Here is a 24,523-nt window from a genome sequence, read left to right as displayed (position 1 = left end):
CAAGAGTCCCCCCCCTTGTTCTCTATCACTCAACAAGGAAGTGGGAAAGCCAAGCCTTAAATACTATTCCCAATAGTGTTTCCAATACTATGTGAGATTGAGCATTACCAACACTTGTTCCCAATACTATGTGGGATTGAGCCTTAAATAGTGATATTATTTGTGAATTATAGTTAATGACTTTAGTATTTGTATGAAAAGTATTTGTGGTTCGTTTAGTTTTCATGCAATTCTAATTTATTTTCAATTGATTGTAATTGCACGATAACAATTTTTTTTTATTCTCGCGAGTGATGCAATTTTTTTTGAATGTTTTGCTTAAAATTGCGATAATCAGAACATAACTTTTAGTTTTCATGTTTTTTTGTGCCCATAATTACAATTATAAGAGATTTTTTTAATTACATTAGATATCAAATTATGTGATTGTATATTGGCTTTTAATTATGACATATTTAATCGTATAATACTAATGCAATTGGTTGCTGATTCAGTTGTTTTAAGGTGCATGATTGTTAATTGTTTCTTGAATAATCACATAGTATTGGAAACAAGTGTTGGTAATGCTCAATCCCACATAGTTTTGGAAACACTATTGGGAATGGTATTTAAGGCTTGGCTTTCCCACTTCCTTGTCGAGTGATAGAGAACAGAGGGGACTCTCGCGCGTCGCCGCCGTCGCCGTCCGTCTCGTCTCGGGTCGGGTCGTGGTCGTGGTAATACGTGTCTTCGATACGTCCGCGCGAATACTATCTTTTTAGAGAAAATTCTTAAGAAACAAATGTAGTACCAACAGTCGTTGCGATTTTGGGTAAATGCGAATATGTAAATCGCAATGCGAATATGTAAATCGCAACGTGAACTTCGACTATCGCAACGCGAACTTGGACTATCGCAATGCAAATATGTAAATCGCAACGCGAATTTGGAAAATCGCAATGCGATAGTCGAAGTTCGCATTGCGAATCTGGAAACTGATTTGCGATACTGGAGATCGCATTGCGATTTTGTTGCCCATTTTGGCAAATCCAAAAAAAGTTGGTCAAAATCGTATATTACATGGTATTTTCGGTCATTGAGGTTATTTTAAACTTTTTAAATCATGCTAAGAAACCAGTAAGTGTTACTCTTTCTATAAGAGTCCCACTTGAATTATCTTTTATTCGTCTTTCAAAAAATTAAATTTTGTAAAATATATATTTAAAACATGAATAAGTCAACAACTATTGGTACAAGTTGTTAGAATTTAGGAATTTGAGCACTTGCAAGTCCAAGTTCGAATCCTGTCGCCATCACTCTTGGTGGATAATCTGTAAATTCCTATAAATCTCAATTGAGTTTTATATATGCTCTGATCCTGGACTATGAGTCATCCCTGACCTAAACTTTTATTATACCAAAAAACATGATTAAAAGTTTTTAAAATATTTTTTCATATCTTTATTAATAATAAATTTTAGATAATAAAAAATTAAAATTTAAAAGATTGATAAAAAAATATAATACTAGAGTTTGAATAAAATGGTAGACCAATAATTTGTACTCATTAATTGGAATTAAAATTAATTCTACTGTAATGGTCTTATACATATATACTTTTTTTTATTAATTAAACATTTATTTTTATAAATTTAATAGAAAATTATTTTTATAGGGTTGTTAGTTATTAGAAATTTTATTAGAAGCATTGTTACATCTATTTATTTTAATGGAATTTTTATTTGAAAACAAAATCTAGAATAATGGTTTGTATATCTCTTTGGTAATTTTATCTAAAAATCACCTAAAATAATAATTAAAAAAACATCAATTTAACATCATTTCTCGAATATATACCAAACTAGCAACCTTTATGATAGACTGAGAGGGAGGCACATTGATAGTAACATGCCTTGCTGAGGTGAAGGAAAGACGCGTTACAGGGGACTTGTTTTCCATGAATTTTTGTTGATAGGGTGCCACTGTGGAAGGCGTGTTGCGGGTCATGCATTTTTTTTATACTAGATTTAGGGTTGCTTGAGCAGTTTAGGATTTTTTAAGTTAAAATGGTTTAAGGTTGTTTTTAAATGATTTAGGGTTATATTAAAATCAAAATCTTAATCACAAGAACTAAACCCTAAACAAAAAATAATAAATCCTAAACATTAAATTGTAAAAAATATAATAAAGCCTCGTCTTGTAAAAGAAAAGAAAATAAAATCACATAAATCGAAATATTAGAAAATACAATTACATAAGTAATGGTCAATAGTTAAATGATGATAAAAGAGATGGACATTTTTCCTATTGTGGCCTAGGTTTCTACAATATCCACATCTTTTGTTTTCTTTTGATGTCTCTCAAATATCTATATCACAATGAATTCGAGTAGATTTTGGACAACCTTACTCCCTTAACAATAACGGATCTAGTATAATTGTAAGCCAAGTCTGAATCTCATTTGGGTCTTTTTCATACCTATGGGGGAAACTCAAATTCATATACCTTGAATACTTGCAAAAGTTGGTATACAAGATCAACATAACTTTTATAGTCCAAATGAGAATGTGTGTGATGAGTGCTCTAAATTGATAATATTTTCTTGTTAATTCTTCGATCTTATGGATTTATTATTGCTAATTTAGTTGTGTTATGCTTATTTTCGTGCAGGATCTTACTTTCCAGAATTAGCAATAAAACAGACGCATTCAGTATTTTTTTTTATTTGGTCACGACTAGAGACATGGGCACGACTCTGGGCATGACACGGTCTGACGTGGCAGTTTATGGAATGTCCACTCAGCATCAGTTTTCTAGAAGATTTAGTCAGTACCTTCTGGAATGTGGACGGGCAGAGATATCTTAGGAGACTTATTTTTAAATTTTAAAGTTTGAATTTAGAAAACATTTGGAATTATCTTTAGGATTATTTTTCTTTTAATTTTTATGTTTATCTCTAGGGTTTTAGAGGCTATAAATATCCTATTGGGGTAAGCCTAAACTCACAACTCAGAATTTACTCTTCTTCTTCTTTCTAGTTTTATAAAGTTATTTCTTTTCAAGTTTTCATTTTTATTTTATTTTAAGTTTTATTTTTAAACATGCTAAGTATGACTTTTGTCATGCTTAGCTAATTTTCTCATAAGCCGAGAGCTAAAGTGATGACTCAATTCCAACGTGAGAATTGAAAAGCACCTTAATAGCTTCGGAATATCTCTTTTAATCTCAGCGCTTATTTTTAAAATCAAAACAATTTTCAAAATCAAATATTGACTTTGGTCAAGATGTTGTTACGATTAAATGTGTGGGAAGAATGACTGGTTTATTGAAAATACATTCAACTTCCTGGGAACACACTTGGCGAGATTGCCTTGCCAAGAGGGAATTGAGATTGAAATTAGTAGTTATTGAAACAACAATTCGAGTCGGTCTTCACGAACTTAAACGGTTATTGATCTACGAGAATTGAGTCAAAGCGAGGCTTGAGGCTGTTTTTAACATATTCATTTTCAATCTTCAATTTTGATTCTCCTTATTTTTCTTTAAATCACTTTTTATTATTTAATATTTTTTTACCAAAAACCCCATTTTACTACTTATCGTCTGGTTTAAGCTATTCAAACAGAAATTTAAAATTTTCTAAGTCCCTGAGGATCGACCCTTACTTCTATTTACTACGTATTTCATTTATTTATGAATTGAGAAGAATGAATCTATTTTGACATCAAAACGACAGTTGTCAGTGTGCAAGTTGCTATAACATGGGAGCATGTATACTTTAGAGCTTGAAAAAACCTACAATCACACCATTTTTTATATAGATTAACTTTGATAGAGTTAAATCAATACCTTGAAGAGGTTGTGGTATTTCTATGAACGAAATAATTCACAAGTGCAAGAAAATTTGTTACCAACATTCTATTTGATGATGCAATTTTTTCTGCAGATCTGCAACTAATCTTGGGTGATAAAAATGATCGTTTTGCATCCAAGTAAGAGCTTGTTCCCTGAGCTTGACAAAAAGCTTACCCCAAATGAAAATACATCGTTTTAACCAAAGCAATTACAAGTAAATGATGTGATCCTTTTAAGGTTAAATTGATAGCCTCAACCAAGTTGGTTTTCATATGACCATATCGATATCCATCATCATAAGCATTTATCCATATTTCTTTGTTGATGGCTCTGATGTAATTGTATCCTTGTTTATTTTTTCCTTGAAATGCTTGAAGCATAAATTCAAACTTTTGAGGTAAGAGTTCGTAACCTAAGCCATATGTATTACGTGTGAACTAGAAATAGGTAAAATGAAAATGATTGATAAATTAAATTGAAAAAGTAACATATCCATGTGTATAATTAATTAGCGTTCATCATTCCTCTTATATTTTTCATGATAGTTTGTAGCAATATGTCAAATACAAAGATGATGTTGGACATGTGGAGGGTTTCGACATTGGAATCAAAGAGTCAATTTCTGCTTTTATCTCAACTTCTCGGCCTAAAATAATGCAAATGTGTTCCCTCGTGACAATATATAACCGTAGATTTTTTAGGGAAAATCCCAAAACTTTGTATATTCTCCTTCAACAAGGGAAAACAACTGGAAGAATATTACGATTATCATATTAGACAACTACCAATAATAAAACTTTCTTGTATTTTCCATACAAGAATGTATCATCAATTTGGACCATCAATTTGTAGTATTTCACCGTATTAGCATTGTGGGTAAGTCTAAAAAAACACCGGTAGAATTGACATCGATCTTGAACCACTCAATGTAACATCCTCAACACTGAGTTAATGACTAAATTGAAAAACTTCAAAATTAATTGGCTAAAGTATATAAATTGAATAATTCAGGGACTATATTGAAAATTTTGTATAGGACTAAATATCAAAGAAGGATGAATGGAATGGCAAAATGGTTATTTGATCATTTAATGAATTAAATATTGGTATTGGTTATGTTATATACACGTGGGAAATGGAGGATTAAGGGAAAGTTTTCCAGAGAACTCTCTTCTTCATCTTCTTCAGCCGTGAACCTTAAGAGCAAAGATATCGAGCACAAGCAAGTTCCGGAATGACCGAAAAGTTAGAATCGATCAAGAAGAAAAATCAAATCATCGAAATAATTAATATCAAGTAAGGCCAATGTGAGTGCATTCTATAAGTTTAGTTCAATTGAAACAATACTTTTGATAAGTTTATTTCCTATATTAGTTTTCATGGTACAGTAGTCATGGACATGTATATGTTATAATCACTATATACACATGCATGAGTTATATATGTTTATATGATTTGATACATGTTATTTGATTCATGTGGTATGTGACAGAAGAGAATGAATATGTGATTATAAGAGAAATGATATGAATACATGAATATATGCAACATAATGATAGTTCCCATGTTATGTGATATGAGAGCTAGAGGTATAGATGGCATGCCAAGAGTCGAGGGTTACATATGTCCTTCGGGACATGGACATATACCTATATCCTTCAGGGGACATATGAATAGGTCCTTCGGGACATAGATTTTACATGCCACTCAATGGATTTTTATACTAGGTGTGGTGACAGCATATGTATGCACAACCTCAAAGTACTCATATACCTTGAGTTCTCAGTAATGTACATGAGCTTGCAAAAAATATAATAAGTTTTCACATGATTGTATATTAACATGGTGTTACTGTTTACACCGATTCATATATATAACATTATTGATTTATGAGATGATAAACATAATTGTATTTGGATAGTTAGATTGCATGTTCATATTTATAGGAAATGCATTACTATATGGTTATGCCTCACTAAGTCTATGAATTAGCGTGTAAGTGTTTTACATGTAGGTACTGAGAAGTGAGACGATCAAGTTTAGGATCAGCGAGACAACATACGTCCACTTGAAGATCAGATCATAAGTAAATTCACAGTATGTATTTTGTTGTATCAAAAGTGTTGGCATGTAGAAAAGTGTAATTTACAAATGCTCTGATCAATTTTGTATCATTTTGGACTTAATCATATAAAATATAAATTTTATGTTAATGAAAGTTTAAATTTCCATAGTTTTTATAAATATATATGTTTTGAAAAGTCAATGTGACACCTCGGATTTGTATCTGGGTCGGGTACAGGTTAAGGGTGTTATACTCAATCATTCTCGTATGCATGGCGAGTTTCAAACTCAACCATTATCCCAGGATTCGGTCTTTGCATTACTTTAAACCAAACTAGGTAGCTCATTGTAAGATGAATCTCACTCGTCGTGTAGTTTTATAATGACATTCTGTTTTACATTCCATGCTTTTCTGTAAGAGACGATGTACTCATATTGAGACTGTGTAGCAGAAATCAACACTGCAATAGCTATGTGAAAACTTGCTTTGACTATGGGCATGATGGCTAGGCAAATAATGTTATAGTCCATGTTTCGATGGTTCTAATTGATCCCAACATGTATGAGAATTATTGTATTCTGTTAGTTCTCATATGTTTTTCTACCTCTTTGATACATGAACCATCCAGTTGCATCCGTTATCACGTTAGACACAATGGTAGACATACTTTTTAGTGGTGGAGCAATTTACTTTGGAGTGAACTAAATTATGAATATTGTAATTCTTAATTGCAATCATTGTTTTGTCTTTGTATGTGAACTTCATTCCAATTTATAACTCCCCATAATTGATTGATGACTACAATCCATAGTCTCTAATATTAGGCATATCCAAAAATTTTGACTAGTACATTATGTCATAATCAGCTTCATACATATGTGTTGGAGGTTCGATTGGTGTCGTATTTATGGGAACTTCATCCACATTATTATCGGAGTCCATGTTAAATTGAGGTAATTCGGGTTCAATGAATAATCATGTCTCAGCACCATTCGCACCTAACTCACGAAGAGGTTCTTCTAGTGGAGATGAGGGTTCCTCTGTCAATCCCATGTTCAGGTCGAACAAGTGAGCAGGTGAATACCTTCCCCTTGAACTTGAAGGCATCTCCATATTGAGGTCCAAGAAGTTGGCATCATATGGGTATTGAGCAGACTGTTTTGTCGATAGCATTTCTATGTTGAGGTCGAAGAAGTTGGCAGATGAATGACTTCCCTTTAAATTGAAAGGGATGTTGTCATATGGATTGTTTGTGGAGCCATCTCGATAGAGATCGTAAATAATTACTGATGAATGTATCCCCATTAAACTTGATTTTATGCCAACAGGATGTGGATTTTTCATTAATGATGTGAAATCATTACAAATTATTTGAGTTGGGTTATCAACTTTATCAACTTGATGAGCCAACCCATAATGAGAGCATAATAACATACCATGAACCACACAAATATCAACAAATGTGGCATAAATTTCTATAATAGCTTGTGATTTTTTCCATCTGAGCATCAACCATCATAACAAAATCATCATCGTCAGAGAGATCAAATGTTGTATATGTCAATGGAAAAAATTCAGTAGAAAATATGTATTGAAGTGAAGATAGTCTTCTAGTACTTCCAAAATGAACTTTTAAGGAAATATTTGTGATTAACTCCTCAAGAGTGATGTTTCTCTTGAAGGTTAAGGGAATATAATGATCTGATTCGAAAATAACTCATTCTTCATATTGTTGAATTTGTTCATCATAATAAACAACAACAGAAATATGACCTATTTTGAGAGATTGAGAACTTGAAAGTTTCAGAGATTCAGAGTTTAATAGTTTGAGAGTATGAGTTGTTGAGTATTAAAATGAATATATCATGTTCCCAGTCGAGATGAGACATATGACATGGAAGAAATTCTTTGAAAAATGTGAAATCACTTCTTATGGAACGAGTTTTTCTTTTTTTTTTCTCTCCAGATTTTCTCTATATAATTCAGTCAATTATATGTTGATATTATGATGAATGACTTTTTCTCAATGACGATGAATTTTCCCCCATTGGGTTTCCTCATAAAGTATAAACAGTTTTTCATTTTTGTTGAACCACTAAATATAGTCGTCAATAATCGAAGAACCAGTTTCAACATATATTGCCGAGAGGGCATACATTGATACCAATCCTTCCACATCATTATCCAATCTATGTGCTTCATCACCCAATTAACCTCTTTTTTGTCTCATCTATCAATCAAATGCCCTCAACAATAGGATAACATATAAGAGGCACAATCGCTACTCATACATCTAATAACCCATTCAAATGAGGTGAGATGCAAGCCCTTTTTTCATCGGTTGAATAGCATAACCATTTGAACTAAAACAAAAATATATATTTCTTATAAAAATAATATTTTAATTATATAATGATAATTAAATAAAAATATTAAAATTTAAAAACACATCTCTAAACTAACTTTTTAATCAACGAGTAATCAGATATCTTCTAATTCATCAGGGATATCACGATGATTTTTTCTTGTTGATGACCACCTATTTAATATAAAAATATATTTCATTATATACTAAAAAAATTATTTATAAATGAATTCAGTATTGAAATCACCTTAATAATAACGGGAAGACAAATGACTAATTCACGATCACACATAAAAAAAGACATACGATACCAAGCCCATGATTGGAGAAGAAGAAGACAGTTGCCAATAGCAGTTTTATTATAATTCGTTACTTGACATATTTCTCTAAACAGAAATGCCAAAACTGTGGAACCATAACTCAATGTGTCGATTACTTTAAAATCAATGAGGTGACGTAATCACATACAATGAAATTGGTTGCGAGATTTGTCAAGCATCAAGATCCATCCTATAATTCATACTATGTATGCCCAGACAAATGTTTTTGCCATCGTTAGAACAATTTTCATTCAACTCTTGAAAAAGTGAATTCCAGCCATGATAACGATATTCGACCATTATTGAAGTCATTCGGGGAAGCTCCAAGATACTTCATGCACAAAGAATACTAATCACTATTTGCCACACCATAAATAACAATTTTATTTACCGGAAATCCCAAATGCATTGAAACATGCTTCAGAGCAATGATGCATTCCCCACATGGAATATGGAATGTGTATGTCTCTAGTCTTCATCTCTCTATTAATGCAAAAATAAATGTGGGTTCAAGTTTACAACCTCCAACAATTTTGGCTATGTAACCACATCCAACCTCATAGAAATACCTCTAGATATGACGTGTTGTATTCATTTTTTTGTTACGAATAAACACTTCTAATGTACGGTCATTTTTCTAATTAATAAATATTCTATGAATTAAAATTTAAAATAATATTGAAAAAAATAATAATAAAATATTAAAAAATTAAAATAACATAATTTAATAATGTTACCATATAAACAAAATAAATTGAGATATGATTTGCATTCAATCACAACATCCCACCTTCAATTTTATAAATGTAAAAAATAATAAACAAATTTGTAATTACAAATAATTAATAAAATAAACAATATTCAATAAATATAATAAAAAATAAAATAAAATAAAATTTACACATTCACAATATTTTGACAAACCCATTTGAAAATTCTAATAAGAAAAATGAAAGAAATATAAGATTTTTGGTGTGATTTGTTTTAAGATAGAGAGATTTATATATAAGGGAGGAGATTTAGGTGTAAACCATGGGTTGGAGTTATGGATGGGTTGGAGTTATGGATGGGTCGAAAGACATCTTCTGTAAAGCGCCTTTCTAAGTGACTCGAAAATCCCACAAAGGAGCATTTAGGCCTATAAACGAACTAAACGTTCAGTGAACCGTTCAAGAACCGTTCGACAGGAAGTTCGTTTATTTATTAAATGAATGAACATAAACAAGATTTTATGTTCGTTTAATTGAATAAAAGAACATGAGCAAATGTTTCGTTCGTTCATTTACGTTCGTGAATGTTCGATAATTCGTTTATGTTTGTTCATTTATGTTCATCTATATCGTTTATGTTCATTCGTTTATGCTCAGCCCAAGCTCCATACACGTTTAAAATATTAAGATATAATCATTAATATTTTAAAACTCAAATAATTTTAAGCTCAAATCAATTAAAGAAAATATAAATCATACATTTAAAACCCAAATAACTTTAATTCTAAAATCGTATGTTATATTAATGAACAATGAATTTTATGTGTTAGTTGTTTTTGTTTACGTTCGTTTAAGTTTATTTATTATTTTTGATTATGTTCTTTTGTTATGCTTATGCATGTTCGTTTATGTTTATTTATTGTGTTGATTTATATTCATTTACATTCGTTCCTTTATTTTCATTTATTTGTATTTATTTTTAATTTAATTAAACGAACACGAACAAGATAATTTCTTAATGAACGAACACGAATAAAAAATTATGTTAATTTATATTCGTGTACGTTTATTTTTTTTATTAAAGTTAAACGAACAAACATGAACATACCCCATTTGTATTCGTTCAGTTTGTTTACAGACTGAAGAGCATTTCTTAAAACACTCCTTCCCACACCAAATAATATTCCTTGAAACATCTCACGAACGAACATGAACGAATCCTTCGTATCCATTCAGTTTGTTTACAGACCGAAGAGCATTCCTTGAAACACTCATTCCCACACCAAAGAACATTTCTTGAAACACTCATTTTCACGTTACGCCAACTTAGCTAGAAAAAGCATACCTACAATGCGTTCTTACAGCGTACTTTATTATCCACTAAACGTACTTTATTACAAACTAAACAAGGCGCATTTGACAATAAACGGGAAGTTATATCGTACGACAATTTTAATATATGATTAAGAAAAAATATTATAAAAATGTTATTATTTTTTAATATTTTTTAAAAAAATTATCTAAAATATTAATATTTTTTAACATTTTTAATAAAGTATTCAATATTAATATTTTCGATAAAAAAATATTTTAAAAATATTTTAAATAACGCTTTATAGATATGTTAACAAATTCAATAATGCACCCAATAATAATATTTTTGATAAAAATAATAATATTTCTAATAATTTTTTACAAAAATATTAAAATAATAATAATATTTTTAATAATGCTTTCGTTAGCCGTATACTTAAGCACGAGAGACTTTCCCACAATAAACAAGTTTGCGCATTTGGCAACAACATTTCACAAACGCATCTCCCCTTCTTTCGTCTAAAAAAGTCTCAATTTAATACATATTCAAAAAAGTTAAATTAATGTTTTTTTATTATTTTAAATGATTTTTTAAATAAAATTACATTCTCTTTGAAATATATCGTCCTTAGAATTTTAAGGTTTTAATAATAACTACTACAACTTTAATCAATGAGGATGACATTGACATTTTTCAAGATTATCATTATCATAGATATTTATAATTACGTAAAAATATAAACATAAAAAACTCAGGGAGAGAGAAAAAAAAATCCACGTAATTGAACAAAAATATCTTCTTTTCCTTACTTCAATTAAGGAAAAGACAATTTACATCTTATAATAATTATCATAAAACAACAGAAAGACTACTTCAAATTTAATAGCTTTTCTTTTAGTTAAAGATCAGTTCTAAATGACCATTGTTTGAATCAGGACCGCTGCTGATTTTTCTTCAAATCAACGACGACGACGCTGACATTATCGGTGCTATGCCTTGCTAAGGCCAACTTCGTTAACAAAACGGAAGCGTCCCAACAACCTCAGATGCGCCACCTTTCACCGCCGCATCATTACCCACGGACCTTGGTGCCGATGGCTGCCTTTCAGCGCGTAAACACATGCATGCCACGCCACATGCTGTTTCATTCGTCACTACATCCCACAATCCATCGCTCGCTAGTATCAAACACTCGTCTTCGCCTTTTCTCTCCGTTATTGTCACCTCAGGCTCCGGTATAACGAATGGTTTCAAATAATTATCACCTGATGATTCATTAAACAAAATTAGATACAATTAATTGAAAAAAATTGTTACGAAATTAAAAAAAAATGTTTTACAACTTACCGATTGCTCTAGACATGGCGAGAACGCCAAGAACTCTAGGACCATCCCAGTAAATTACTCTCCCACCGGCGGCTTGGATCCTGAGCAATTCATCGGGTCGATCGGGCTGCAAACAAACATATAATTTATTTTAAATTTATTTCAATGGAGGTGCCGGAATTAATTTAAGATTTAAAAATGCATGTAAAATGTCTTCACCTTGTGATCGTCGGAGAGGGGAAAAGCGGCGCTGTTCCGACATAGTACAGCACGGGAATCACCGCAGTTTGCAACGATGATCTTATTCGGAGTGACAACAGCTACCACCGCAGTGGACCCAACAGCGTCGCACTGTGGAGATCGAAGCTCACATCGACAAGTCGAACTCTCCCTGTTGTCCACTGTCCATTCTTTAACTTCTTCATCCATCCTCTCAAAGCTTCTCCGCATCGTCTGCTTCCAATCAACCTCCGAACTACCGCCGAACGCTTCAACTTCCTCATTCAGTATCTCGTGAAACCGATCTATACACTTCATCGCAACCTTCATGATAAATATAACAGCTCAGTCATACCAGAACTAGTTGATTTTAACGAATAAAATTGATTTAAAGAAAAAAAAATTAAGGGTTTGTTTAGTACATGAGTACAGCCATGGCCATCGAATACACCGAAAAAATGAATATCCGGCGAAATTTGAACTTGAGAGCTTTGCTTACAAAACCAAGGATGAACCGAAACTGCGTCTTCCATATCTCGTCTCCTTCCACAAACGGAAGCTATTCCGAACTTCGGCCATTCCTTTCCTCCTCCACCGGAAATTTCAGTTTCTGATTTCAATGTTCTATTACAAAATATGCCTTCATTATTAAGACCGTCATCTTTTGGTAGAATTTCAGTATCATCCGAGTTCTGGACAGCGTTAACACAGTCCCGAGAAGATACCGGAAGGACTAGATCACGATCCAGCTTCTTGCGTTTCCGGTCGTTCTCTAAAGGTGGTTGAACAGCGGCGTCGGCTATTATCTTATAGGGACGAAGGTCCAATCTCCGACGGCGAGCAGCTCCTAAGCTTGGCTCAACCGTAGCTACCGCTTCACTATCTCCGACGACTCCACAGGAAACTCCAGCCATTAGGCTACTAAATTACTCTTCTTTCAGCAATTAAAAACTTAAAAAGCGTTCTTCGATGCAGAATCGTCGTTGCAGAATCAGATAGAACCCGTAATACTGGCGGGGAGATATAAGGAGAGCCTTTTGTAGTTAGAAGCTCTAATTTCACCTGGGGGCCACACCTAAGAGCGGGCAGGCTGACCGTCACCGTTCGGGTATAGTGACACGACACGTACATTTGGTGTGACGTCGGTTTACTGAATTCAAGAAGATGATCGGCACCGTCTATTTCATCGGATTCGTTGAAGAAATGACACGTGCAAGAGAGTGTTATTAATGAAATCGGACACGTTGGCCAACCATCGGAGCACACGCTTTCGGAATGTGGTCCTTAGGGAGGGACGACTCCCCTCTTTGCCGCTCATTGTATTTGTCTTAATAAGCTTCTCATTTAACTTATTCATTCAATGGACTTATATTTGTCTTTGAATTTTAATTTAATTATTTTCTAATATTTTTTAGTCAGATTAATTTACAATAGTTAAAGTACTGAAATATTTCAGTTTGATTTACATTAAAAATTAAATAATAATTTTATGTATCCGAATTTGAAAATTTATATATAATTTTTGAATAAAAGCTATTATTATAAAATATTTATATTCAAAATGTTCAATTTCTATTTAAATTTAGTTTAAAATTTAGAAAACCTTAGATCTTATAATAAAATTTAATTTAACGGAAAATTACAAAAAGCAAGCATAATTTCAAATACCTATTTTATAATTTTGAAAATTTGAATTCAAAAAATGTTTTTAAAAGAATTCTTTATATATTTAAATGGAGATAGTTTTTGCTTTAACGAAGAATGCAGTGAAAGCGTCCACGTAATAGAGAGGAGGTGAAAAAGACGGACACGTTAGGGAGCAAATGTCAAGGTCGATTGACGCCTCTGCAGAAAATCCGAGACTTCACTGAATTCATCATTAGACACGTGTCTAATTGACGTGAATCCAAAGGTTCCGTTCCCTGCTGGAGCAATACCTGTTTCGGGCACTCCCTCACACCGGCCACTGCGAGTGGGATTTGGAATTATCTACCATCCTTAATTTGCGATAAAAAGATTTTTCCATTTATTATTTATTTCGTTTGATGAAGACGTTACCACCCAGAGACACGTGTAAGGTAGTTGTTAAATCAAAGCTGGGAAAGGGGAAAGTAGACAGCATTAGGTGACCCCTCAAAATATTACTGCCACGTGAATGCCCAAAGCATTGTATTTTTCAGTAGGTGAGCTATTCCACGTGACCCTCCCTTTTTCAAATCTATGGGGGCTCACCCCCAGATATTTTCTACACTCTTCACCTTGCTAATTTTATGTGTAAATTTATTACTAGTAACTCCACTATTACATTGCTATTATTTTAGTCACTCAATTTAATCATGGAATTGTATACGTTTGTCGTGTTTTATTGTTCGATAAATCCTTAGCACATTTAAATAATAATAATAATAACCTATTGAATGACTTTAATGATAAAAGTACTATTATTCCCTTTAGAGATTTAAAATTTAAACAATAATATATATGTAAAATATGTCTTTGTTATCGATAATTAAAAAAATTATAAATAAATAATCATCATAAACTATTCAAAACAACAATAATAACAGAGAATATATATAATCTTTGTCCATCTTAAGAAAATTGCCAATGGTGCATATATCGAAACATTTTATGTTTAAGAAAGAGTAACACTAAATTATTTGGTTGAATTAATAGGAAAAAAATTACCTTGGAAGTTGAAATGGGATGAAAATGAACAAGTGTTTGATGAATTATTCATGAATCGTTGATACGACATTTGTTTATGTTTTTTTATTAAGTTAAATGAATAAATGTGAATAAATTTTTATGTTCAATTAATGAACGAACGAACATAAACAAATGTGTATACAATATTTTTATTGGCTCGTTTATTGACTAGTTTACCCAGTTCTCATTTTCCTTTTAGTTTTTTACATTTTAAATATAAGTGAATATAGAAACTAAATCGAATACATGGAAAACTTTGAAATTCAAACTCTGAAGTCTAAGGAGCTTAAGGTGGTTCAATTTCACCAGTTTATTCACGAATGCTAAACGAACGTGTCGGCAGACATATAAACAAATATATGTTTGAGAACATCAAACTAACATGTTTGCGAGTGTTAAATAAACATGTTAATGAACACTAAACGAACCGATTATAAACACTTGAAGAAATAAATAACCAAACACGATATTAAAAATTTAAAAGAACACAAGCAAAACATGAACATTTTAAAAAATAAACAAATGAATACGAACACAATTTTATTCGTTCAAGCTCGTTTCATTTACACCCCTAAGGTTGAATGTACATATTTTGAAAAGCAACACGACTAGAAATGATCAAATTATAAATCAAAGATTAAACCCACAAAAACACATATTACAAGGACGTTCTATACATATTGACATTTTTATAGGAGTATAATTCTTGCAAGTAAAACATTATAGTTGGCTAACAAATCGTTGTTAAACTTTTGATTTTGAAGTCGGCGTTAAAAGGAGATGATATTGAAAAATGACATGACGTCAAAATTGTTAGGGTTGAAGGCATGGCTTAAAAGCTGTTGATACTGTAGAAAACCCTGGGGGTTGATAATATGAATGAATGAAAGTAGGTTTTATTTTTATTTTGTTTTGCATGCGGAGATATGGTTGGAGTGCAAGTGGAGCATTCATTTTCGTGAATTGTTTCGGCTGATGCATGGAACTAAGTTTAGGGTGCATTGCATGGCCTTTTCTGTTAGATGCATTTAACCCCCTTCCCCATATCAAGATATTTCTAAACCTTATCATTAAATCATTAATGGGTCCAAAAGTTTTAGTTATTTTCACATCACAACTTGTAAAGTTATGATTTTACCCTCATATTTTCTTTTCAATATAGTCTTTAGCCTCCATTTTGATACTTCAACAACAAAATAACATTTTCATACTTCAATGGTATCAACTTGATCCGATAATAAACGTGATATTTGATATTAAGATATTATTTTAATATCGAGCATCGTAAAAATTGGAAGTGTTACAACATCTCTAATAAATTAAACCAAATAAAATATTATAACATTCTGGATGTGTATTGTATTCTAAAGTTCCTAGTCCCATAAATAAGTATATATTCCACGAACTAAACTAAGCGTTCCTTTGTTTCCAAGTAAAATTGAACATAAGAAATCAAAATGTCTTTCTCAAGCGAAAAGACCGAGCCTCGTACTGTTTTAGAGGTGATCCTAAGCATGTGTGTGATAAAATTGATCAAATGTTGAGGAATTTGTCAATAAGCCGAAGTTACGTAGTTGTGAAGCCTTGTGCAAGTCCAAGTGGCTTAATTGATCCATTCTTCTCATTAATCATGCTTTGCTCTAAAAGCATAAACTTGGCGCTTCTTAATTGCTCCTAAAAGCACTAGCTCTAGTTTCTCTTCCATTTGAATACGGCAATTAACATGAGAATTATTTGCAGTTTCTGTTCATGTAATTATATTTTCCTTTAATAATTCTCAAGGTAACATTTATCATTTTCCAAAATCATTACCATCACCATCAGATGAAACATAGAATTGGGATACTCAAAACCAGGAAAGAAAAGGCTGAAAATTGTTAAACTATGTATCACAAATATGAATATGCATATATCAGACAATGTTGGAAAATAAGGTTTTCATTATACGAGAGGCCTTGGCTTATTTGTGATTTTCCAGTGAATATTAAAGGAAAAGTCAAAGCCTTAGCTCAAGATCCAAGTCCTAAATATGTTCTACCTATAGTGTCTTCATTCTTCAACTTGAGGGAAGAAGCAAGTTTTGAAGAAAAACACAAATGTAAAGAGGACTAACCTGTATTGCTGTAAAATTTGGTAGTTCTAAATATGTCACCATAATTAATATTTTAACAAATCCTGTTGTAACCACTGCTGAATATTCCGGGTAATTGTCAAGTTTGTCTTTTGCCCTTTTGTCTGTAGCTTCTCCGCTGTCTACCTCGATTATTAACCTTCTGACTCCCATATTCCATGCATGAGCCATTCCTTCATGTACCCCCCCCCCCAGAATTCAGCTTTCATTGCCGTGAGTATAATTGTTACTCTTAAAGCTTATAACTGTATTTTTCTAATTCACACGACTAAGAATATTTCTATAATTTTGGTGTGGAATGAGTCTCAAGTTTTTCTAATCTTTTGAAAGAGTATCAGTAAAGGTAAGTTACAACTCAAGAAAAATATTAATAAAATTAATACTTGTAAATGGTTGAAATTATTTGATACCATCTTTTCTTCTAGGAATTTATTTTCCCAAAGTTTTTACTTGGAGGACTGCAATCAGTAAGCAAAAGTATATGAAGGTGTTGGAATTCAGTTGTGAGCATTGCTTTAAAATGCCAGACAGCTGTGCTTCAACTTTCTACATACTCTAATCGTGAATCCTTAAAAATTGTTAACATACCCTATAATCCTCTCTAAAAAATCTAATTTTCTTTTATGTTTCTACTGTTTTTTGTAACAGGATGGTAGAGCAGCTCCTATAAATATAGTCACTGATTATTACATTAATTTACACTATTCTGGTTGATATTCGTGCAGAAAACATTGGTCACCATCTAGGATTATCAAGATTAGAAATGGTTTTCGTCTAGCTTACTGCAATATCTTCAGCATTTTCATCATCACCCTCCTTCACTCGGTTGAAAATCTCATGATCATCAAAACCTGCATAAAAAGATTTAATTAAATAACGCGAGAAAGAAACTTACTTGACAAGATCATCGTATCCGAGAAACGATATTACCTGCACCTAACTCTTCGATTTCATCACTCCGAGGTCTTAAAGGCATCGTGTTTACAGAAAGTGTATCAAGTGTCGTCCAATCTGGATAGGTATCGTCATCCAAAAATGTGCCGATTCCTGTAATCCATTCTTCCACAATGGAGGCAGACTCGAATAAGATTTGCTGCGCAGAATCTTGTTGCTTGCTGTCATAACCTCTGCAAGAAAATTAATTAGCCCAAGGCATAGTTTTCTCTTGCTAAATGCAAAATCCAGAAATGAGTGATGTCGCAAGTACATTTGTCTTAGTTGCAAGTTACACTGAACAAAGATGAGGTCCCTGAGCCGCTGCTGCTCTAAGCAGTTCCTTGTTTCATGCAATTTTTCAAAAGGGATTCGATGATGCTTAAGCCCATGAGCACTGCAAGTTTGACTAAGGACACGGATAGCCAACCGGGCCAAATTTGGGCAACTTCCTCCATATGCTGACCACCATTCAGCTATAACAAGCAGAATACAAAGAGAAAATCAGCCAGTAGGAAGATATTAAGGAAAAAGATATCACAACAGGATAACGAGATGGTAAAATACATGCACGCTCGAAAGGTACTTCAACATGATGGGAACAATACAGATCAAAGAAAAAATTATTTATATTTTTCCTCTTGAAGGATCCTTAGTGGTCATAATTGCCGCACCTTGGCCATATCAACATCTTATCCAACCAAAGCATGAAAGACAACATTTTTCTGACTTCACATTTCTGGGATACGCTGAAAATTCATTTGCAATTTAGCAGGAAATAAAAACAATCTACTAACTACCCTTACTAAAAGCATGGATTATAATAAATGATTTAAGTTGAAATATAGCAGCCAAAAATTAGAAAGCATCTATACAATGGACTCTCACCAGGGAGTAGAGTGTCTCTAGCTCTAATTGCCATCTTCCTCTGAAAATCTCCTGCAGCATTCTTGTATGAGTTTATCTCCTTGCTGATTTTATCTTGAACTGTTACATCGGGAACCAATTTCTCTATGCAATCAAGCATCCCTGACAACATCTCAGTAGGCATGTCTCCTTCCATGCTATAAAAGAAACTGGGATTAAGGTAGAAACCAGCAGCATGAAGAGGATAGTGCCATTGTTGTTCCCACCAGTGATTGATAATATTCCAATAGACCATATAATCATCCCTCTTAACTAATTCTTTCTTAATTGCTTCTTTCGCCCGATACATTCCAGCATAAACATATCCCATCGCAGGTCTCTTACTGCTGTCAACCATTCTTAGAACTCTGAGGAGAGGATTGGTTAACTGGACAATCAGAACACAAGAGGACCAAAATGACTGATCACTCACTAAATCCAACATCGCCAGTCCCCCTGGTTTCTTTGAATAGGGGCAGTCTACCCACTCCTGTGAAGTAACCATGGCCTGCATGTTGTTTCTAAGATCAACCATCCGAGTCAATGTAGTAAAGTTTGTAGCTGACCGAGTGGCTGCCAGTTCAACAATATCATTGCCGAAAGTATATCTTCTTACCATATTCAAGACCACACTATGATTATAGATAAATCTTGTTATAGATCTAGCCTGCTCAATTATTGTATTGATCCACTCAACTTTCGCAAAATCTTCAAGTATCAAGTCTACACAATGAGCTGCACAAGGGGTCCAATACAGAGTAGGGAAAGTTTTGGCTAACCTCTTCCCAGCAACCATATATTGTTCCTCGCAATTCGTGATCACTTGCAAGACATGCTTAAATCCAACTTCTTCCACAACTTGCTTAAGTAATCCATACAAAGCATCCGAGGAATTTATTACACTAGAAGCATCTATAGATTTCAGAAACACTGTTCCTTCAGGACAATACACCAAAAAGTTTAGCAAGCTTCGACCTGTTTGAGTGCTCCATTGGTTGACCAGAATAGAACAACCAGTCCTCACCCATGATGCAATCACTTTATCATTATCACTTTTCACTTCTTCCATCGATTTCTTCAATATCCAACCCTGAAGATCATTACGTGAAGGCATTAGTGTCCCGTTTCCTCCCGAGATAATTGCATCAACCATTGGCTGGAAATAAACTGAATTAACTGCATCCAGAGTTGCTCCAATATCAAACAAAAATCTGCCTACAGCCATATGTATATTATTGTTTACTCTCCTTGCACCAAACTCAACCAGGGGAAAACCAAGTGCATTAGCTTCAGCAGCCGAACTTTTACCTTTTCCCCTCTTTCTCCTCTCCCCGGAAACATTACTTGTTCCTTCCCGACTAACTAACAAACTTGAACTAGGCTCAACTATCTCAGGATTTTCGATCATAAGCACTCCAGGATTAGCATCAACCTGATCGGAAAATGCGTTTGTCTCAGTAGAGATCAGATTAACATTCGTTATCTCCTCCACAATCTTTTGTTTCTTCCTCTTCTTTACCACAATCCCATCTAAACTTTCTTGCATTAAAACACGAACATCGGACGGGACTCGCAAACAAGTAGCAGCATTACCCTTATGACCAGCCAAATGTTCCTTAATCCTATGAATCCCACCTCCTTTGAAGATTTTGCCGCAATATATACACTTCAATTGTACCTTTTCACCATTCTTAAACATTTGACAATGTTTCCATGCCGGGTCATGTTTTTGTGATGTTATTGGTATTGGCTCCAAATTTGATGACATTATCCCACAAATCACAACCTTTAACATAAACAAGATCAAACATTCAACACAATTATAATAACAACAACAAACAGTAAACATTTTTACATTGAACTCATCAAAGGAAAAAATTAAAACAGTTGCATTTGACAGAATTATAAGCCTTAGGTCGTAAATGGGAAACCTAAAATTAAAAGAAATTGGAACGAACATGTTACTATAAAACTACCCAATAATAAAATTAAAATTAAAAAAGGGAAAAAAGAAAAACAACTTACTTGCAATCCTTTTGAATTGCTTTCTGGGAGAGAGCGGCAATTGAATGAGAACCGAGTCAAGGGAGTTGATGACGGAAATAATAAAACCGAGGGTTAGGAAACCGGATAGACCGGTTAGGGTATTGGGATAAAGCCGGATGGATTATATAAAACAAAAAAAATACTATATATATATATATATTTTAACATTTGAAAATAAATAATTTTTTCTTCATTTAAATAAATAAATTTTTAGAAATTCTAAATTTTATTAAAGGGAAACAGCTGATCGTAATTCTTTTGAATTGGTTTCTGCAAAACCGAGTTAAGCGAGTTGGCTAGGGAATATTAAACCGAGATTTAGGCGACTTGATGGATCGGTTAGGCCTATAAGTATAACCCGGTTAGTTTGTCTATAATTACTGATCTGCCCCCAAAATCTCTGCGGTGCAAATATTTTTTTTTTATTAAAACTAAGCAATTGTTTTTCTTATTGAATACATAATTTGATGTTACCAATGGAAATAATTTATATTTTTATATTTTAAATTGTTGTTTCTTCATTTTAATGATTTTTTTTAGGATTGATAAGTTTATTTTAGAAATAACAATTAATATAAAAAATATTGTAAAAATGCATAACTGTGTTCATAAATTTTTATATAGTAATTTCCAATAAATAACGTTAAAAGTTGGGTAAAGTGTATAAATAGTTTCCAAACTTTTTGAGTGTTTTCATTTTGGTCATCCAACTTTTGAAACTTACAATACAATCATCAAACTTTTAGTTCAATTTCATTTTGGTCCCTGCTGTTACCTACCGTTAGTTTTTACTGATGTGACACTTAACTCCGTTAAGTTCCCCTTCTTCTTCTTCTTCTTCAAAATTGATAAGGAAATAAGCTAGTTCAACATGACAAAAATTTCAATGATTGTTCTCTCTTTAACAACACAACACAGTACATAATCAACTAATCTTCCTTTCAACAGTTACCGGTTAAAACAAGTCCTTTATAGCAGTCAACAACTGGTATCTTTTAGGGGCTTATATGGAGCTATGAACCAATAACTAGATGCAATATCCTCTAGCTACAAAACAAATGAAAGAAATCAATGGAGATAAAGGAAACTGTGATGAAAATGGTTAACCTAGATTGGACATCCTCCTTCCCTCTCAATCTTTTCATTACCGTCATTCCTTTCTCTTTTCCTTGCTCCATTTTCTGAAGAATTGTTGCATATAGTTTGAACTTTGATGCTCAAAGGATATAAGAGAATAAGATATAGATATGTACATACAACAACTTTATGGACTGGGTGGACCCTAATATTTTTCACCTGAACCCTAAATCAAGAAGAAGAAGGAAAAGTTAACTGGAGTTAAGTGTCACGTCAGCAAAAACTAACGGAGGTAACGGTAGGGACCAAAATGAAAACGAATTAAATGTTTGATGACTGTATTGTAAGTTTTAAAAGTTAAGTGATCAAAATGCAAGCGTCCTAAAAGTTAGGGGACTATTTATATAATTTACCCTTAAAAGTTATATAATTAGACGTAATTATAAATTTAGTTTCAAACTTTTTTGTTATTTGACTTCAATTTTTATAATTACATTTAATCTTCTATTTTTCAATTTAATTAAACTTATTATATGAACTTTAATTATTTAATATATTTTCTTAAAAAGATGTAATGTTTTTAAAAGATTGAAAATTAAATTCAATTAAAAGATAATGTATTATTTGAAAAAGATAATCTCTTCAACACTTCATATAAACAAATTCGCCTTTCCAGTGCATTATCCCGACAAATTTAATAGTATTTTATATCCAATGTCTAATATTTTAATGTGCCTTGCAAGTTACAACTATGGGAAAGTCCAACATGTTACTAAATAGCAACTTAGTCAGCGGGGCAATCTGGCCAATTGGAGTTTTATATTTCAATATTAAGATTGATAAATTGTTCCTGCAAAATGCCAAAGCTTTTTGGTCAACATCTGAAGTAATATATGAGTGTACAAGGGGAAAGAAAATGTGAGTAAAAGTTGAAATGGAAAATATAGGTAGTGAGGAAGATAAAGGAAGTGATTGGGGTAAATCCCTGCCGGTTCCAAGCGTCCAAGAGCTGGTAAGAAATGATCCTCAATCGGTTCCTGAAAAGTACGTACTGCACCACAAAGATAGGCCAGCGGTTCTTGATATGGCCCCATCTTCATTTGATATTCATATTATAGATTTTGCCTTGTTAGATAAAAGGAGATGAAGATGAAACAAGGAAGCTAGACCTTGCTTGCAAACACTGGGGATTTTTTCAGGTATATCACTTTGTCAATTTTGTGTACTCGTGTTTCTGTAACGAAAATATATGCAATCTTGACAGATAATAAACCATGGGGTGGCAGAGGAGGTGTTGCTTAACATGAAGGCAGCTGTTGCTGCTTTCTTTGAACTTCCACTGCAAGAAAAGAACAAGTACGTGCAGGCCGGAACCGATTTCCAGGGATATGGGCAACAATATGTCGTCTCGGAGGAGCAGAAACTCGATTGGTGTGACATGATGTTCTTGATTACACTCCCGCCTGAGATTAGGAACCTAAAGTACTGGCCACACACCATACCAGGTTTCAAGTATGCCTTCTTTCTTTTCTGCATATATAGACTTGCCTCAGGGTCTGGATCTGAATTATGTTCATTTACGCAGGGATGCTGTACAGAGGTACTCAGAAGGAGCTCAAAAGGTAGCTGACGAGATATGTGACAACATATCACTACTTATGGGCATTGATAGAGACGGTCTGAAAAGGTTCTACGGCAGGACTAAACAAGCTATGCGAATGAACTATTATCCACCTTGTTCAAGGCCTGATCTTGTCCTTGGTATTAACCCTCACTCTGATCCAGATATCATAACATTACTCTTGCAAGATGATGAGATTCCCGGCCTCCAAATCCGGCATAAAAACAAATGGATTCTAGTTAAGCCGATTCGTAACGCTATCGTGGTGAATGTTGGTGATGTTCTGGAGGTACTCAGAGACTCACAGTTCCAGTCTTTTGAAGTCTTAGGCCTGACTTTACTGTGCTCTTATTTAAAGGCGTTCCTTCGTTTTGTATCTTCAGATTCTGAGCAATGGGGTGTACAAAAGCGTTGAGCACAGGGCAATCACAAATGAGACGAAAGCAAGAGTTTCACTTGCAACCATTAAGATTCCATACGATGAACTGGAGATCGGTCCTATGGAGTGTATGGTGGACGATCATTGGCTTCGAATGTATAGAAGCATCAAGTACCTTGATTACGTTAGGTACACATTAGGAAGGAAAATGGAGGGCAAAGCTCACATTGACAACATTCTAAAAATACAAAGCAGCTGATTCTAGTTAGTCCATGTTTAATTGTCGTCATTTGTATGTTGAGATGAACCCATAAATTTTCAATTGAAGCTTGTTTATGTCTTCCATGTTCCAAATGAAGTTGTTACTCTGACAGCAACCATTCGTTGCCACTAAAAACTAGAACAAAACGTAATATAAAATAGCATAAAAATGGCAACGATGCGAATTAAGAACAAAACAATTTCAATACAGAAGAAAATTTCTAGAGTCTGCTAAATATTAAAGCTAGATGGGGTGGGTGGGTTTTGATTTCCTATATACTTCTTAATATATAATAAATACAGCAC

General features: G+C 33.1%; 1 protein-coding gene and 2 pseudogenes across 1 annotated transcript; 1 reads left to right on the top strand and 2 right to left on the bottom strand.

The window, feature by feature from the left end:
• Positions 1 to 11,538: 11,538 nt before the first annotated feature.
• On the bottom strand, positions 11,539 to 13,149 carry LOC120129001 (annotated as a pseudogene).
• Positions 13,150 to 17,548: 4,399 nt separating this feature from the next.
• Positions 17,549 to 20,977, bottom strand: LOC120129000. The gene is made up of 5 exons (XM_039146603.1): positions 20,859 to 20,977; positions 18,816 to 20,619; positions 18,202 to 18,403; positions 17,925 to 18,121; positions 17,549 to 17,845 (listed from the first exon to the last, which is right to left on the bottom strand). Exons 2-5 carry the CDS (start codon positions 20,599 to 20,601, stop codon positions 17,769 to 17,771), a joined length of 2,262 nt encoding a protein of 753 aa, XP_039002534.1. The 5' UTR covers positions 20,602 to 20,619; positions 20,859 to 20,977; the 3' UTR covers positions 17,549 to 17,768.
• A 933-nt stretch (positions 20,978 to 21,910) lies between these two features.
• On the top strand, positions 21,911 to 24,295 carry LOC120128657 (annotated as a pseudogene).
• Positions 24,296 to 24,523: the final 228 nt, after the last annotated feature.

This window comes from Hibiscus syriacus, unplaced genomic scaffold (genome assembly GCF_006381635.1).
Source record: "Hibiscus syriacus cultivar Baekdansim isolate YM2019G1 unplaced genomic scaffold, ASM638163v2 tig00110482_pilon, whole genome shotgun sequence".
NCBI classification, from domain to species: domain Eukaryota; kingdom Viridiplantae; phylum Streptophyta; class Magnoliopsida; order Malvales; family Malvaceae; genus Hibiscus; species Hibiscus syriacus.
Note: the sequence above shows the minus strand (reverse complement) of the source record. Positions and strands in the feature narration are given on the sequence as shown.